Source organism: Pongo pygmaeus, chromosome 3 (assembly GCF_028885625.2).
Source record: "Pongo pygmaeus isolate AG05252 chromosome 3, NHGRI_mPonPyg2-v2.0_pri, whole genome shotgun sequence".
Lineage (NCBI taxonomy): Eukaryota > Metazoa > Chordata > Mammalia > Primates > Hominidae > Pongo > Pongo pygmaeus.
The window spans coordinates 197,478,276-197,493,793 of record NC_072376.2 but is presented as its reverse complement, the minus strand read 5'-3'; the positions used below and the strand labels follow the sequence as shown (position 1 = coordinate 197,493,793).

The window sequence follows — 15,518 nt, the reverse complement described above, 5'->3', positions numbered from 1 at the left end:
AGTTATTTTAGTTCATAAAAATACACAACATTTTTATTTTTGATTTTGACTAATGGTGTTTGCTTCCTGAAATAGGCTCGTAACTCGACCTTGCTTATTGAAGACAGTAACTATTTGCCATCTTTTTCCTTCTCAGGCTGTGAGGTTGAGATTCTGGGTGTCAGACCCACCTACTGCCTGGAATATAAAAATGTCCCAACGGACATCAATTTTGCCAATGCAGTCAGCGATGCTCTTGACTCCTTCAAGTAAGTGTCCCAAACTCTAGCCACACCATTTTCTTCCTTGTTTCCAGGACTGATCATGGATCCTAAAGTAAATTAAGAGTGCTTGGTGGAGATGAAATAATGTCAGAGAGTTGGTGAGCGTCTTGCATGGTGATTGTTAACTGCTAGTAGGACGTAATTGTGAGCAAGTGATTTCAGGCAGGGGCAAGCTCTGGAAATGTTGAATTGAGAGCAGGAAAATCCCTAAGGGTTTGAACCTCCTTTTTTATGTAGTTAAACAACAGAGAAACAATATAAATGTCATCATTTCCCTAAGCATGATTCAGTGAACAATTGTGTCTCTGAAGGTACTAATAAGTATTTGGCAAAAAGGAAGGATATGTGGTCAAATAAGTCTGGGAAAATTGCCTACCCTACCCACTTCTTGGAAATGTACAAAACGCATGGGTATATTAGAACACAGAATCTGGTTTTTTTCCTCTCACATGGAACCATGACACACAATTTGAAAAACGTAGGGATTAGTAATGCTGTCTTGTATAGCACACAAGAGTCTGTCAAGGACACTGATCAAGACACTTCAGGACAAAGCCTCAAGTCAGTCTCAGAAATCTCTGGAAGTGGAAGTCAAGGTGGGACCCCAAGTGGGAGTTTGCATTAAGTAGAGATCAGCAACCGAGAGGTTACAGATGCCGGGGGCTTTTGAGTTTCCAGGAGTGGACTTGAGGTCACTGTGGCCACTGATTGGGTTTCCTATGTGCGTCAGGCAGAAGACCCACCATAATAGAGCAAAGAGACTGGGGACAGGACCTTCATCCCCCCAAGAAAAGGAGCCTGGTTTCAAGCTGGGCATATCTGAGAACCAACATACCCAGGCACAGTGTACAGAGCACTAGCACGAGCCACATGAAAGGGCCTGTCACTAAGACTGCCTCAGATACAGAGCTGACCAATCATAGATTTTCTTCTTGCCACGCCCCTCCGACACCATGGTGAGCAGCAGCCACCCCCACAGAGCTGTGAAAGCAGAAAACAGCACCCTGCCTTCACTGCTTCTTAGAATGATTCCACTTCCATGAAACCTATCAAGAGGCTCCAGGGAGGTGGGGGCACATAAAGGTTCATGCTCTCATTGACAGGTCAGAGAGAAAACAGGTTTAAAATACATAGAAATGGAGAAATAATTGCCCGTGAGTGCCGGAGAACCACACCAGAATGAGCCGGGATATTACCCTGCAGTCTAGTTTTGTGCGAGTGAAGGAGAATAGCACAGCAAGTGTAGCAGATGAGTGGGGCTGGCACTTGGACATTGCTCCATGTCTAACCAATGCTGTTTCCAACACATCCAGAATGCCAGCCATCCCCACAGGCCATGGCTGTGCCAAATATGAAATTTTGGATTACAGTTGCCATACAAATACCTCCAAATAACCCAACAGTCTGTTTGGCAATGTCATCCTTTTTGCATTCATCTTATCTTAACAGCTGATGGATTGTCACTCTGTACCGCCCGGTGATTCACAGGTGGGTGAGCACAGAGCGCACAGCCATGACAATCCCAGGTTGGTGCTGGCCTACTAGCTGGCCAGTCTAAGCAGACTTCCCTGTCCTGAGAGACACCAGCATGCAGTGGGGAATAAGTGCTGGGCTCTGTTTCCTCTAGAGAAGCTATGGAAATGCATCTTTACCTTGGAGAATATTTAGGAATGGGGAAGGTTCTGGTGGTGGTGGTGGTGGTGGTGGTGGTGGTGATGGTGGGGTATGAGTGTGTGTCTACCATGGGTATTGGGTTCCACCAGGAAGAAAAGGCTACAAAGAACCAGAAGCCCAGGAAAGTGTCCCCAGCTAGGCCTCCACGTCATGTGCCCTTGCATTACCATACTGCCCAGCTGCACATATTTATATTGTGGTCTATGTAGATGGCCTTGAGCTCCATGGGTTGGCATTCACATGGTCTGCAATAAGAATGATGCCCCTGAGGCAGTGAAGGCCTGGGTCGGATGGAAACCAAGCCAGTGCAATTGTCTCATGGGGTCTTCATATTGCTAAAGTTAACAGGGCCACCAGAAACAGCCCCTTTGGGTAGTAGGTGGAAAGATGGAGACCCACTATCTCTAAAGCTAGGAAGCTCTTGACGTGAGAGAAAGAAAAGAATAATAATAGGCTGGATGATACCGCCTGTGGAAAACAGTGAGATGACTTGGGCCTCCCCTGAAGACACAGGAAGCCACTCCTTCAGCCAACCTGTGTGTTATTATTAGAACATGTCTCATCACCTTCTTACAAAGAAGAATAAAGGCATGAAAGTTGTGGGTCAACATTTTTCTTTGAAAGAAATCTAACCTTTGTCCCCTTCAGGAATGAGGTGAGTGAAGAAGATGTCCAGTCTAGAACAGTCTAGACCAGTCAAGAGCACTTTGCCCGTAGTAGCTTGTCCATGCAATCTTGTGGCTCAAAGGAATCACTAAGTCTCTTGGTATGTGTGTCTAGCAAAGATGTAGGATTATTGGTCTGTCCATCAGAGACCCCTAAAAGAGGAGCATGTCTAGAATGCCACAGCTCACCTCTTGACTTCTGTTCAGCTCTACTGCAAATTCCTAACTATAATTTGAGGAGCACTTGGAGTTTTCACACATGAGTGTCCAAACATGCACACACATTTCTCCAAGTCACTACAAGAATCACAGTGTCTTTTTCAATCCACTTTGCTATTAGCTTGAGAGACAGAGAGAATGGAACCCAGGATAGATGGGCTTTGACAGAAAGCAGGAGAGGCTGTTAAGATCTTGAACATAGAGGTCTGCTCAGGGACATTTCAGCAGAGGATCTAGGTCAGCCTGTGGTAGGAAAGATAATCCCTCGCCCAAGTTTGATCCAGGCATTGCCTTCCAGTGCTCATAACGCATTACTGACCCCAGACATATCCTTGTGAAATGCTACCTTTGAACTTGGATAACTTCTAGAATAGGGAAAAGGAGGAGGGAAGGGAATTCGTGCTTTAACAGCCATCGGCTAGTATTGTGTCAATGGGCTTGATTTCCAGTAACCCACTTGGTTCTTATGTCCACGGTATTGTGTGGGCATTGCCCTCCCCGCCTTACAAAAGAGGCCACTGGCTCTCTGAAGGTTAAATACTTCTCCTTGGACCTCACAAGCCAGCCAGTGGTGGAGCCAGAGTCCAGCTCTTTCCACAGCGGCTTAGGGCCCAGTCTCTGGAGGCTTGTCCTGGGGACGCGGTGCCTGAGAACCACTCCAGGGTCAACTCCTCAGTCCTCTACCCTGGTCTCTGCCAGCTCACACCTCTAAGACACTCTGAAATTGAGACAGCGATAGGGAGTCCAGACGCACCTCTTTGCAAGTGTCCTTTTTGGGGCCATCCTAAGGCCTGGGGTTCTGCAGCCTGCTTAGGTGTCGTGTGTCTGCAGCCTGCAGCCCAGGCACTGGAGCCACGTGCCTCCCCCCACACATGGGCAGTCTGCAGGCAGCGCCCCACACACACGGCCCTTTATCCTGGCTGAAAAGGAAGCAGGGTTTGTGATCTGCATCACTTAATCCCATCCTCTTGGAAGTCCTGTTTGCAGGATATTCGTGGTTCCGTGGGCAGGAAAACGCGCATGGTGCTAAAGCTGAAATAAGCCTTGAATGGCTCATGGGATGGGTGGAGGAGAGCAGGAGGTAGTCACAGTGGGCCGGGCAACTGCTTCCAGGCTTGTATAGCAGACTCACTGTGCAGCCTCACAAAAGTGTCAGTCAGGAAACAACTTGGCTACAGGAACAGTGGGTACAGCCATAGGCTGTGTATAGATATAGTCCTTTTTCAAGCTCCAGGCTACTGAAGACAGCTCTAAAGGACTGCCTTCAGGATCCCAGAGCCTCAGTGGTGCCTGGGCTAATGAAGGAATGGATGACACAACTCTTTCCACGGGCCACCAGGAAGCCAGCTCCCCTGCCCTGGCCTGGTCCCTCCTCCCTGTAGAGTACAGGGAAGAAGGAGCAGGCATCAGGCAGGGGCTAGGAGACTGGCTTCTCATCCCTGCTTAGCCACATACTCAGGAAAAGCTATCTAGGGCCACCTGGAAGGAAGAGAGAAATGGGAGGCATTTCTTCCTCTCCCCTCCCTTTTACTATGTGCCAAGTGCTTTATACACATCAGCTTGTTTAATACACCATGTTACCCTTTGAGTAGTGTATCAGTTCATTCTCATGCTGCTAATAAAGACATACCTAAGACTGGGTAATTTGTAAAGGAAAGAGATTTAATTGACTCGCAGCTCTACAGGGCTGGGGAGGCCTCAGGAAACTTATAATCATGGCAGAAGGGAAAGCAGACACGTCCTTCTTCACATGGCAGCAACAAGGAGAAATGCCAAGCAAAAGCGGGGAAAGCCCTTTATAAAACTATCAGATCTCATGGGAACTCACTCACGATCATGAGAATAGCAATATCATGAGAATAGCCCCCATGCTCCAATCACCTCCCACCGGATCCCTCCCACAACACATGGGGACTATGGGAGCTACAATTCAAGATGAGATTTGGGTGGGGACACAGCCAAACCATATCAAGTAGGTTTTTCAGATGGGAAAACGGAGGCTTGGAGATAATCTTGCCATTCATCTGAGGCCTCGAGGTTAGTTAGAAGAGAAGCCAGAGTTTGATCCCGGATTTGTCTAGTTCCAATGACCCTGTCAAAAGAGAATTTTCAAAATCAAGACTTGTCATATGCTCAGCACATCTGGGTATGAGGAATATGCCAAGGTTCAACGTAGTTTCTTGCTGAGGGGAACCAGGAGCATGACAAAGTTGCTTATAAGGAGAAAATGAGACACACACACACACACACACACACACACACCAAGAAACAGAAGGATGGAGAATGATGAGGGATAATTATTGTTTGATGCAGATATGCTTAATAATATAGAGGATAATCAAACCATAATGTTAGAGCTGCTTTCTCCATCGACAAAAATAATTTTCATCTTATCAGTTTCCTACAAGTTAACAGCTAGATTTCTAGAGTCTGAACTCCAATCAGTAGTTCAGTCTGGTGACTCAAGCAAGCCTATTAGACAGTGCTCACCACAGCACTGAGAAGACAGGCAATCATACTGTAGGCTTTATTTCTAAGTTTTGGATCATTTTTCTTAACAGTCACCCACTTTAGTAAGAAAAATGGAAAGAACATTAAGAACTTTTTACATGGCAAAGAAATCGGGACAGAATCATAAAGTGATGGGAGACTCAGGTGTCCCTGAAACCCCAGGGCCAGGAACCCCTTGCAGCTCTCAGGTAACTGTGCTGGGGGCCACATGTCCTTCTGGAATGGTTCCTGGACCTTAGAGCTGTCAATGGCCAGTAGTAGATGGGCAGGCATGATTACTCATCACTCCTCCCCCAAACAATTCATTGCAAATGAGCTGACTTGGGATGGAAACCAGATCCCTGTGGAAAACAGCTGGCAAGCAAGCATGTGTCAGCTAAACTCCAGACAGGCAAGGGGTCTCAGCCCTTGAAGACATAGGGTCCTAATGAGTCAATGAAATATCAACGTATAATCCTTTCACAAAAGACACGTGTATGATCCCTGAATCACAAGTATCCCAAATCCAGGATTCCCAGTATCTGGGGTTGACAGCTTCCTGACCAAAGGCCATCAGGTAAATTGTCATACATAATGGCTGATGTGGAGGTTTGTGAATAGAGTAATAGCCTTAAGGAAACCAGGACAGTGAGTGCTACCCTAAGGTGAGGTATCTAACACGAAGAAACCTAGAATTAGTTCATTCATTAAACTTTGATGCAATGGTAAACTTTATTCATGAAAACTCCTCACTATAGTAAGTCACCACTGAGTTTAATCGGATTTTTCCCTATATGTAAGCCCACTCTGGAAGTGTGGACACCTAAAAAGATGCCATACTGTGTGAACAGGCACATCTGAAATGCTAAATGTGCATGTACCTAAAGTAATGAAATGCTGAGGCTTATCCAAAGGACAGATTTTACGGAAGCTTCACTGTGTTCAAAGACTGCGAATTCTATGTCCAAAGATTGCAAAGAATTGCTCAGGACCAGCAATTCTTGGTTCAGTGTGTGTTTCTCCCTTGGAGATCTGACCTCATTTATTTTAGGGTATTGGCTTTGCCTGGCCCAGGGACAAGGTTTCGGGGAGTGTGAACACCTTCACAGACTGCTATGGGGGTGATAAGGGAGCAAGCTGGTGGGGGCCTCCATCACCTATGCCTCTGTCCTCTGTCCCTCCAGGAGTGGCCGGGCCGACCTGGCAGCCATATACCATGAGCGCATCGACGTGGAAGGCCACCACTACGGGCCTGCATCCCCGCAGAGGAAAGATGCCCTCAAGGCTGTAGACACTGTCCTGAAGTACATGACCAAGTGGATCCAGGTGACTTGAAGCAAAGACACGTGGCCTGGCCTTCTCTCTGTCACCCTCTGTTTGTCTCCTCCACAGTCACGCCTGTCGACATCTTCCCTCTTACTGCTAAAGGCCAACTGTGCCAGCACGGGCTTTGATGAGTCCCTTGGCGTCACACAATGCCTCCTGCGATACCAAGTGATCCTTTGTTCCATAGCCAGGCCGGTGAGAGAGACTGACCTAGGTGTGCCTTCTCGCCTGGCTCAGCTGGAGAGACACCCAGCTCTGTGGAATCCTAATAAGTTTGGTAGCAGCTTGACATGTAGACAGGTTCCAGTCCTGATTCTACCTCATGCTTTTGCTGAATGACTACAAGTGTTCGGTTTTTTTTTTACCTTTGCTTTCCCTTCCTGTGCTTTATCCTGTACATGTGTAACATGGGCACGTGATAGTTCTCAAACCAGCACACAAGTTTGTTGAAAGAGCCAAAGAAGATGCAGAGGATCGACCTTAAAAAGCTGAAAGTGCTATGTAAGGTGTCAGCACGAATTGAACGTGACTGAGCCTCACAGTCCCCTCTGCAAAGGGCTTCTGTTGTGGTTTTGAACTGGGTCTCACCAGGGCAAAATAGTAGATGATTAAACACAGAGCTGAGGAGATAGCCTTTCTTCTATCATTTGTAGTTGACAAGGTTTTCTGAGTGCACGAGCCTCTCTGTTGGTGCCGTAATGACTGTCTTTTCCCACCCCACAGGAGCGGGGCCTGCAGGACCGCCTGAACGTCATCATTTTCTCGGATCACGGAATGACCGACATTTTCTGGATGGACAAAGTGATTGAGCTGAATAAGTATATCAGCCTGAATGACCTGCAGCAAGCGAAGGACCGCGGGCCTGTTGTGAGCCTTTGGCCGGCCCCTGGGAAACACTCTGAGGCAAGACAGCCCCGTGGGGGGGCGAAGGAGGGCCATGTGGGCCCCCGTGTGTTGCCATTTGCACTGTGTCTTTTCCTTGTAGTTTTTTTGTTTTGTTTTGTGTGTGTGTGTGTGTGTGTGTGTTTGTTTCTTTTTTTGAGGCGGAGTTTCACTCTTGTTGCCCAGGCTGGAGTGCAATGGTGTGATCTCAGTTCACTGCAACCTCTGCCTCCCAGGTACAAGTGATTCTCCTGCCTCAGCCTCCTGAGCAGCTGGGACTACAGGCGTGCACCACCACACCCGGCTAATTTTGTATTTTCAGTAGAGACAGGGTTTCTCCATGCTGGTCAGGCTGGTCTCCAACTCCTGACCTCAGGTGATCCACCCGCCTCGGCCTCCCAAAGTGCTGGGATTACAGGTGTGAGCCACCACACCCGGCCTTTCCTTGTAGTTTTAATACTGACATACAGAGCAGTGTCAGGAGCTCGGATGCTGGAGACAGATGACCTAGTTTGCCTCTCACTCCCTGAGTGACCTCTATCAAGTCTCTGTTTTTTCTTCTCTGAAATGGGCTTGATGATGCCTGCTCCATTGGATGTCATGAGAATTAAATGAGATCAAGGAAGCATCACACAGGCCCACACCAGGGCTGTTTTTTTGTTTGTTTGTTTGTTTTTGAGACGGAGTCTCGCTCTGTCGCCCAGGCTGGAGTGCAGTGGTGCTATCTCAGCTCACTGCAAGCTCTGCCTCCCGGGTTCACGCCATTCTCCTGTCTCAGCCTCCCAGGTAGCTGGGACTACAGGCGCCCGCCACCATGCCCAGCTAATTTTTTTGTTTTTTTTTTTAGTAGAGACGGACTTTCACCATGTTAGCCAGGATGGTCTCGATCTCCTGACCTGGTGATCCGCCTGCCTCAGCCTCCCAAAGCGCTGGGATTACAGGCGTGAACCACCGCGCCCAGCCTAGGGCTGTTTTATTATTGGCCCAAATGCAGCACTTCTCAGGCACATCTGGGGAGCATCAGCAGCATCCCTAGGCTACCGTTTCTCAGGAAGGAGGCTGCTGCCAGGCTGATCTGTTTCTGTTGGGGAACAAGAGGGTAAAGAATGAAGGGAGCTGAGGCTGTATGCAGTGCCCAGCTCCTTATGTCAGGAGCCACCATTCCCAGCTCTGTGTTCAGTTGGAAGCCAGACAAGCTCCCCACCCTAGCCCCTCTGCCTCCCTGTACATGAGCATGGTGGTGTTGTCATAGCTGCCTCCTGGCTGCTGTGAGGGATATGGAAGCATGCTGAGCCCACTTCAAGGACAGTGTATGTGTCGGTGACCATGATGATCCCCACCAGAGGGTGTGGTTGAGTTCCCACAGTGCCAAGATGGGGACAAAGCTCTGCTCCCCACAGTCACTGTCCTGCACCAGGGATGACTAGACGTCTGCTTACCCTGCTCTCAAAACAAATATTCTGCCTGGCAGTAGCTGGTGACCTACCCTGAGAAGGGAGGAGGAGCAAGTGGCACCTTCTGCTGGCTGCTTGTCCCCCGAGTTCCTAGTTACTTCCCAATATGGGCTTTGTGGCTCGTCCCACTCCCAGATGAAACTGATCCGGGCAGGAAGCAACTGTCTTCCTGGGGCAGGCGACCTGCTGCCCCTGGAGGTTGCCAACCACAGGGTGCCAGGAGTAGGTCCTGGCCGGCCTGCTTTCTCTCTCCATCCTCACTGCAGTGATGCAGTTGGCTCTGGACAGTCATTAGTAAGGATGAAGCAATGGTGGAGGCCAGGGTCTCACCTCTTTAGGCCAATCCTTCTGCAAACGCATCCTCCTTTCCTTAAGAACTCCGGATTTCCTTAAGTAGAAAATCATGACTCACGGAGCCTACTCCCCTATAAGATCTGTCTATTTGGGGTAGAGGAACACAGATGCCCACAATGCCACTGCTCCCAGCCTTGCTCCATCCCCAGGGGACGGTCTTTTGTTCTCAGGCTCCATGGTCAGGGACTGTGGGTGCAGGCTATGTTTATGAAGTGTTCCCATGAGCTCCCGAAATATGAAATCAGAAACAATATTTTACACATTGGCAGGTTCTTGAAAACACGTTCTGGGTTTTTTTTTCTTTTTTTTTTTTTTGGCAAGAAAGATCATCCTTGTCTCCAATTTGGCACTTAGGAACGTGCTGTCTCCAGAACTTGGGCATCAACAGCTTTTGAGCTAGGGAGAGCGCCTTCCAAGGTACTGTTCAAGTCAGGCATTGCAAGCAGCCAAAGCAGTTGGTAGAGTATTCAAAAGCGGGGGCCATGTTTGGGCGACAGTTTGTCATGTGACGGACACAACAGTTTGTGAGACCTGCTGTGTGTCGCCAGATTTTTCACTTATACAAAATCCTTCTGCAAATGCATCCTCCTTTCCTTAAGAACTCCGCATTTCCTTAAGTAGAAAATCATAACTCATGGAGCCGTCAGAAACCATCCACTAAACTATTTTACAGAGTTGAGTTGATAAACTCAATCTTATATTCAGTTATGCCCAGAAATATATGCCTGATTTGGCTAAAGGCCAAGTCAACATCAGTCAGTCGATTTTAATTTTAGCCATAGATATTTAAGTGGCTGCTACTATTAGAAATATGTACAGGGCCAGGCACGGTGGCTGACGCCTGTAATCCCAGCACTTTGTGAGGCTAAGGCGGGTGGATCACCTGAGGTCAGGGGTTCAAGAGCAGCCTGGCCAACATGGCAAAACCCCGTCTTTACTAAAAATACAAAAATTAGCTGGGTGTGGCAGTGGGTGCCTGTAGTTCCAGCTACTTGGGAGGCTGAGGCAGGAGAATTGCTTGAACCCAGGAGTCGGAGGTTGCAGTGAGCCAAGATCTTGCCATTGCCCTCCAGCTTGGGTGACAAGAGCAAAACTCCGTCAAAAAGAAAGAAAGAGAGAGAGAGAGGAAAGAAAGAAAGAGAGAGGAAAGAAAGAAAGAAAGAAAGAAAGAAAGAAAGAAAGAAAGAAAGAAAGAAAGAAAGAAAGAAAGAGAGAGAGAAAGAGAGAGAGATAAAAAAGAAATATGTACAGGGCCACACTCGGTGGCTGAAGCCTATAATCCTAGCACTTTGGAAGGCTGAGGCAGGCAGATGTACTAAGTATGTACAAAGTTTGCATCTTCATCATGAAATTAGCAATGTAATTAATGGCAAACAATTACTAGTGCTTTAAAGATTCATGTGCAGGTAAGATAGGCTCTAGGTCAAGTTGAAGAACAAATCCTCTTTTTTGATCTTTGCAATATTTAACATCAGGTAGACCAATTTCTTACTTTCCCTTTAATATCAGCATGGGAGTTTTGACATAATATTAGAGCATGGGCGTTTTGACATTATTATAAAATGAATAAGGTGTGAATGGTAATGTTACAGCAGACCCTTTATACTCAGAACACTTGAGAAATGGGATGTTACCATTACCTGGGACAGCTGTATGTCCTTCTCAGACCCAATCCGCCTTTTTGCCCCCTCAGAGGAAACCACTGTCTTAAATTATTAAAACTTCTGTTTACAGTTTTACCATATATGCTGTTTAGTTTTGTAGTTGCTCAAACCGTAATAAGAAATATAGAATTGGAATAATTTTGTCTGTATTCTTCAGCAACTTGCTTTTTCCCCCCTAAAGCTGAGATCCCTGAGAGTCTTCCAGGAGTGTTTGTAGCTATAATTCATTCATCTTCAGTGCTGTAGAGTATTCCATTGCAGAACCACACCATGAATTCTTTCTCTCCCCCATTATTGCTGGGCATTTGGGCTGTTCCAGTTTTCAGGGTTCATTCCTCCACATGTCTACATGCACAGGCTTGAGGGATTTCACTCTATTCCTCAGAGTCAACTTCTTAGGTGAGAGAGTGTGAGGATCTTCGGCCTTCCTGGATAAAGCCACCTTGCTTTTTGAGACAGACAAAAGTTTTTTGTTTTTACATATTCAAATCTATCAAGTATTTGGCAATTTCTTTCTTTGGTCTTATATGTAAGTTCTCCTCTCCCCTAGCTCCAGTAAATATTCACACATATTTAAGAGAGTGTCAAACTGATCACTCTTGATTTTCTTTGCAGATATATAACAAACTGAGCACAGTGGAACACATGACTGTCTATGAGAAAGAAGCCATCCCAAGCAGGTTCTATTACAAGAAAGGGAAGTTTGTCTCTCCTTTGACTTTAGTGGCTGATGAAGGCTGGTTCATAACTGAGGTAATTATGAAATATGTGCCAATTTATTCTCTATGCAAATTCTATAAAACAGTCCAAAGTTAAATAATAGTTACTCAAGTTTTTATACATAAAAGATTTTTTCATGTAGGCATCGTTTGTTGCGTTATGTCTTTCTTTAGAGAATCAAAAGTCTTGATCGGGTAACTTTGTAGACACAACTGTAGATGCGAACCCAGAGCCATGGTTTAGACTTCGTGGCTCCAGACTCACTGTGTTTTCACAAACGGGCCTTAACTCGATTACCCGGCTTACAATGTAACCTGTTCGCTTGAAAGTGGAACAATTACTGTGAACCAAAGCAATTGCTCAAGGGCAGTCAAAAGCAGGGAGAGGCTCAGCTTAACTTTCACCTTCAAGAGAAATGTTTGGCAAACGAGACTGTGAGTCCCCAGTTTGCCAATTTGATCTTTTAGAGGAGAATATCATGCATTTTTTGTCCAAACCTTAATTGCCTCATGCCTGAATGACCTCCACAGCCTCCTCCTGGTTGGCCTGGACTCTAAGCTCATCCAGCTCTGGCATCAGCTTGTGATATCAGGCCATGGTGGGGAGGCCCTGCCCTTTAGGGGAGTCTGCGGTCGTGTCATGTTTACAGTTCATTCCTGAAGACAGCATGGGTTATTTTAGGAATCTGAAGGTGGGTTGCAATTATTAGCTTGGTTCAAAAGTAATTGCGGTATGGCAAAAATCACAATTACTTTTGCACTAACCTAATAGAACAGGCTCCACGGTACATGAGAGTAGCTGGTTGAGGCCAACCAAGTGTGAGACCTAAGACTGTCAGTAGTCACCCCGGGGGCATGAGGGCAGGTGATGATCAGCAGGAAGGCTGACTGGGCAAGTGAGTAGGAGTCTGGGACATGGGCATGGGAAAATGGGGGTTGTGTGACATGAACATCAGTCATGCAGGAGGACTGCGTGGCTTCCGGGTGCTCTCAGACAGAGAAGCACCTAGCACCAGGGAACCGAGAAGAGAGCAGATCCAGTTAGGAGTGTGAGTTGCGCAGAGAAGAGGCTGGCGAGGTCCTTCTCAGGCAGCTATGGCTTCTCTGCCACGTGGTTTATGAGATGAGGGTCCCTCTGTTCCCTAACGCCCTCTCCTCTACAATCCAAAATGCTTCTCATCACTTCATCACAGCCTGTGAGGTCACCTGGAGTGAAGTTAGGTTGGGATCGCCAAATCATCACTTAGAGTGGTTTGCTCAGGACCTCACACGGAGCACATATGTGGTCAAGCAAGTCACCTGTCTCACTGTATTCCACAACGCCAGCCTTCCAGATCACACCAAAGGGCTTACTGTTTGAACTTTTTTCAGTTTATAAAATTCTGGCAGAATTGCTTGGAATTTTTAAAAGCAAATATGCCCTGAAGGTTAATCCACAGCCGTCAGTCATTTCTTAGCTGGCTATTTGCATCCGTCATTACTCTGTCGTCTTTAGCTGAAGTCACCCGTGCTGAGAGGCTGTGTGGTAGGGAGGGAGAGTGTAAGAGGGCAGAAATGATCGGGGCATCTTGGTGGAAAACAGGCTTAGGTAGGGGAGTGCAGGGCCAGAGGTCACTATGGAGATGCTGGATGACTAATGAGGTGCCATCTCAATTCCAGCGAGAAAGGTCTTGGTCCCCTGCAGTAGGGTGTGACAGGTGCTGGGGAAGCAGCTTCAGCCCTGAGTCCTCTCAGTGAAAGTAAACATGGTATCTCAGCAGCCACACGTCCGGCATGAAGATGCAGGGCCTTCCAGTGAGTGATGAAACGCAGTGCTGGGAGACCTCGAGGCATCCATTAAGATGCTCTTGGTCATAAATCACAGCCCATTTGATAAATGTGACTTAAACAAAAAGGATTTACTATCCCACATAACTAGAAGTCTGGAGGCAGGCAATTCCAGGATTGCTGAATCCAGCAACTCAATTATATCACACCCCAAGCCAGCTCTTCTGCAATGCTCTTGGCTTTCTTCAAGGTCACAAGGTGGCTGCTGCAGCTCCACGCATCACATCATATCCCATCAGGACATTCCAAAGCAGGAAAGAAAGGGTGTGGGTTCTGTTTGCATGTCTCCTACTTTTATCAGGGAGCAAAATATACATACCAGAGCCAGGGCCAGACTCAGGTTTTGTAGGACTCTGAAGATTATGGAATTAAGGTGAAGGGGATCTCTCTTTAAGAAGAAAACATACACAATTATGACTACAAAATTAGGTAAAGGGATTTGGAAGAAGTTCACACACATGAGAAGCCTTGGTGCATAAGCTATAAATCTGCTTCTGCCCAGAACCCACTAGCGGCTTCCCCTCAGTCTCATCGATCAGCTGACTAGTGGGGCTAGAAAATTCCTGCCTTGGGTCAGCTTTGGTTCTGAGACCTAAATTTGTGCTGAAGTGCAGACCAGGGGGTCCCAATCACAGAACAAAAGTGAAACAGAGGCCAGGAGTCAGGCAGACTGGGGCACTAAAACAAAGAACAGAAAGAAGGGGTGAGGGGAGAGCAAGGACAAACAGCAGCCTCTGCACCATTCTGACTGGTGCTGGCCCACTCAGGATGCCCAGTGACATGTCTGAGGACACGTCCTCCTTCCCCTGGCTCTGCTTCCATCTCCCCCCGATCCTTCCACCCCATACTCTGCTGTGGGTCCAAGTACCTTCTCTCTTCCATCTCTCCCCCATCCTCCTGCCCCGCACTCTGCTGTGGATCCAAGTACCTGCTCCCCTGTAGGAAACCGACAAATTAGTGTTGACCATGTTATGTTCTATTATATATTACTTTCGTATGCATTGACAAATACACACACATTTGTCTGAGTAAATCAAAAGTGAGACCATCAGTTAGCAAGGGCTAACCAGTACTGTATTGTATGTCTTAGGGGGAAGCTACAGAACAGAAAGGAAGAATGCTTAGCTATTGACAATTATTAGAGCAGCATTTTAAAATATACAATCACTTCCAAAGGAAGATTTGAGGTAATTTCAAAGATAAGTGAAGTAGAAACTTTAAAAAGAAACAAAAGAACACCAGAAATAAGAGAAATAGGGTGTGAAAAAATAAGATTAGCTCTGAAAGATGAGGGTTGCTCACTAATAGACTATCCATGGTGGCTCCCACACCTTTAATTACTAATGATAAGGGCTGCGAAACTCATCTTCAGGTATCACGCCCAGATCCTTAGCAGCTTTAGAATGACCCCTCCCCCAAAGCTTCAATGACATGCATAGAAAGTTATTTTACACCTTGCAGATAATAAATACATCAAGAAAAATTTCTGTTTAAATTTTAGTCAATGACAACAACTACTGCATAATAATAGCTATCTTGAATTAAGTGCATCCTAGTTCCTGTTTCTAATTCTCCTGATGACTCTGCATCACGGATATTGTTAGTTCTTTTTGTTTGTTGTTTTGTTTTTGTTTTTGTTTTTTGTTGTTGTTGTTTTTGTTGTTTTTGAGATGAAGTCTCCCTCTGTCACCCAGGCTGGGGTGCGGTGGCGCGATCTCAGCTCACTGCAACCTCTGCCTCCCAGGTTCAAGAGATCCTCCTGCCTCAGCCTCCAAGTAGCTGAGATTACAGGTGCCCTCGACCCTGACCAGCTAATTTTTGTATTTTTAGTGGAGACGGGGTTTCACCATGTTGGCCAGGATGGTCTTGAACTCCTGATCTCAAGTGATCCGCCCGCCTTGGCCTCCCAAAGTGCTGGGATGACAGGCGTGAGCCACCGCGCCCAGCTGTTATTGTTAGTTCTGAAAATAACATACAGCCA

General features: G+C 46.8%; 1 protein-coding gene across 3 annotated transcripts in view; it reads left to right on the top strand.

The window, feature by feature from the left end:
• Positions 1 to 15,518, top strand: part of ENPP6 (ectonucleotide pyrophosphatase/phosphodiesterase 6) — a 169,861-nt gene that overhangs the window by 133,788 nt on the left and 20,555 nt on the right. For all 3 annotated transcript variants that reach the window (XM_054485705.2, XM_054485702.2, XM_054485704.2), the window contains exons 3-6: positions 137 to 248; positions 6,496 to 6,637; positions 7,361 to 7,540; positions 11,607 to 11,744. In XM_054485705.2, the coding sequence (XP_054341680.1) occupies positions 137 to 248; positions 6,496 to 6,637; positions 7,361 to 7,540; positions 11,607 to 11,744 (572 nt within the window). The remainder of the gene's footprint in view (positions 1 to 136; positions 249 to 6,495; positions 6,638 to 7,360; positions 7,541 to 11,606; positions 11,745 to 15,518) is intronic.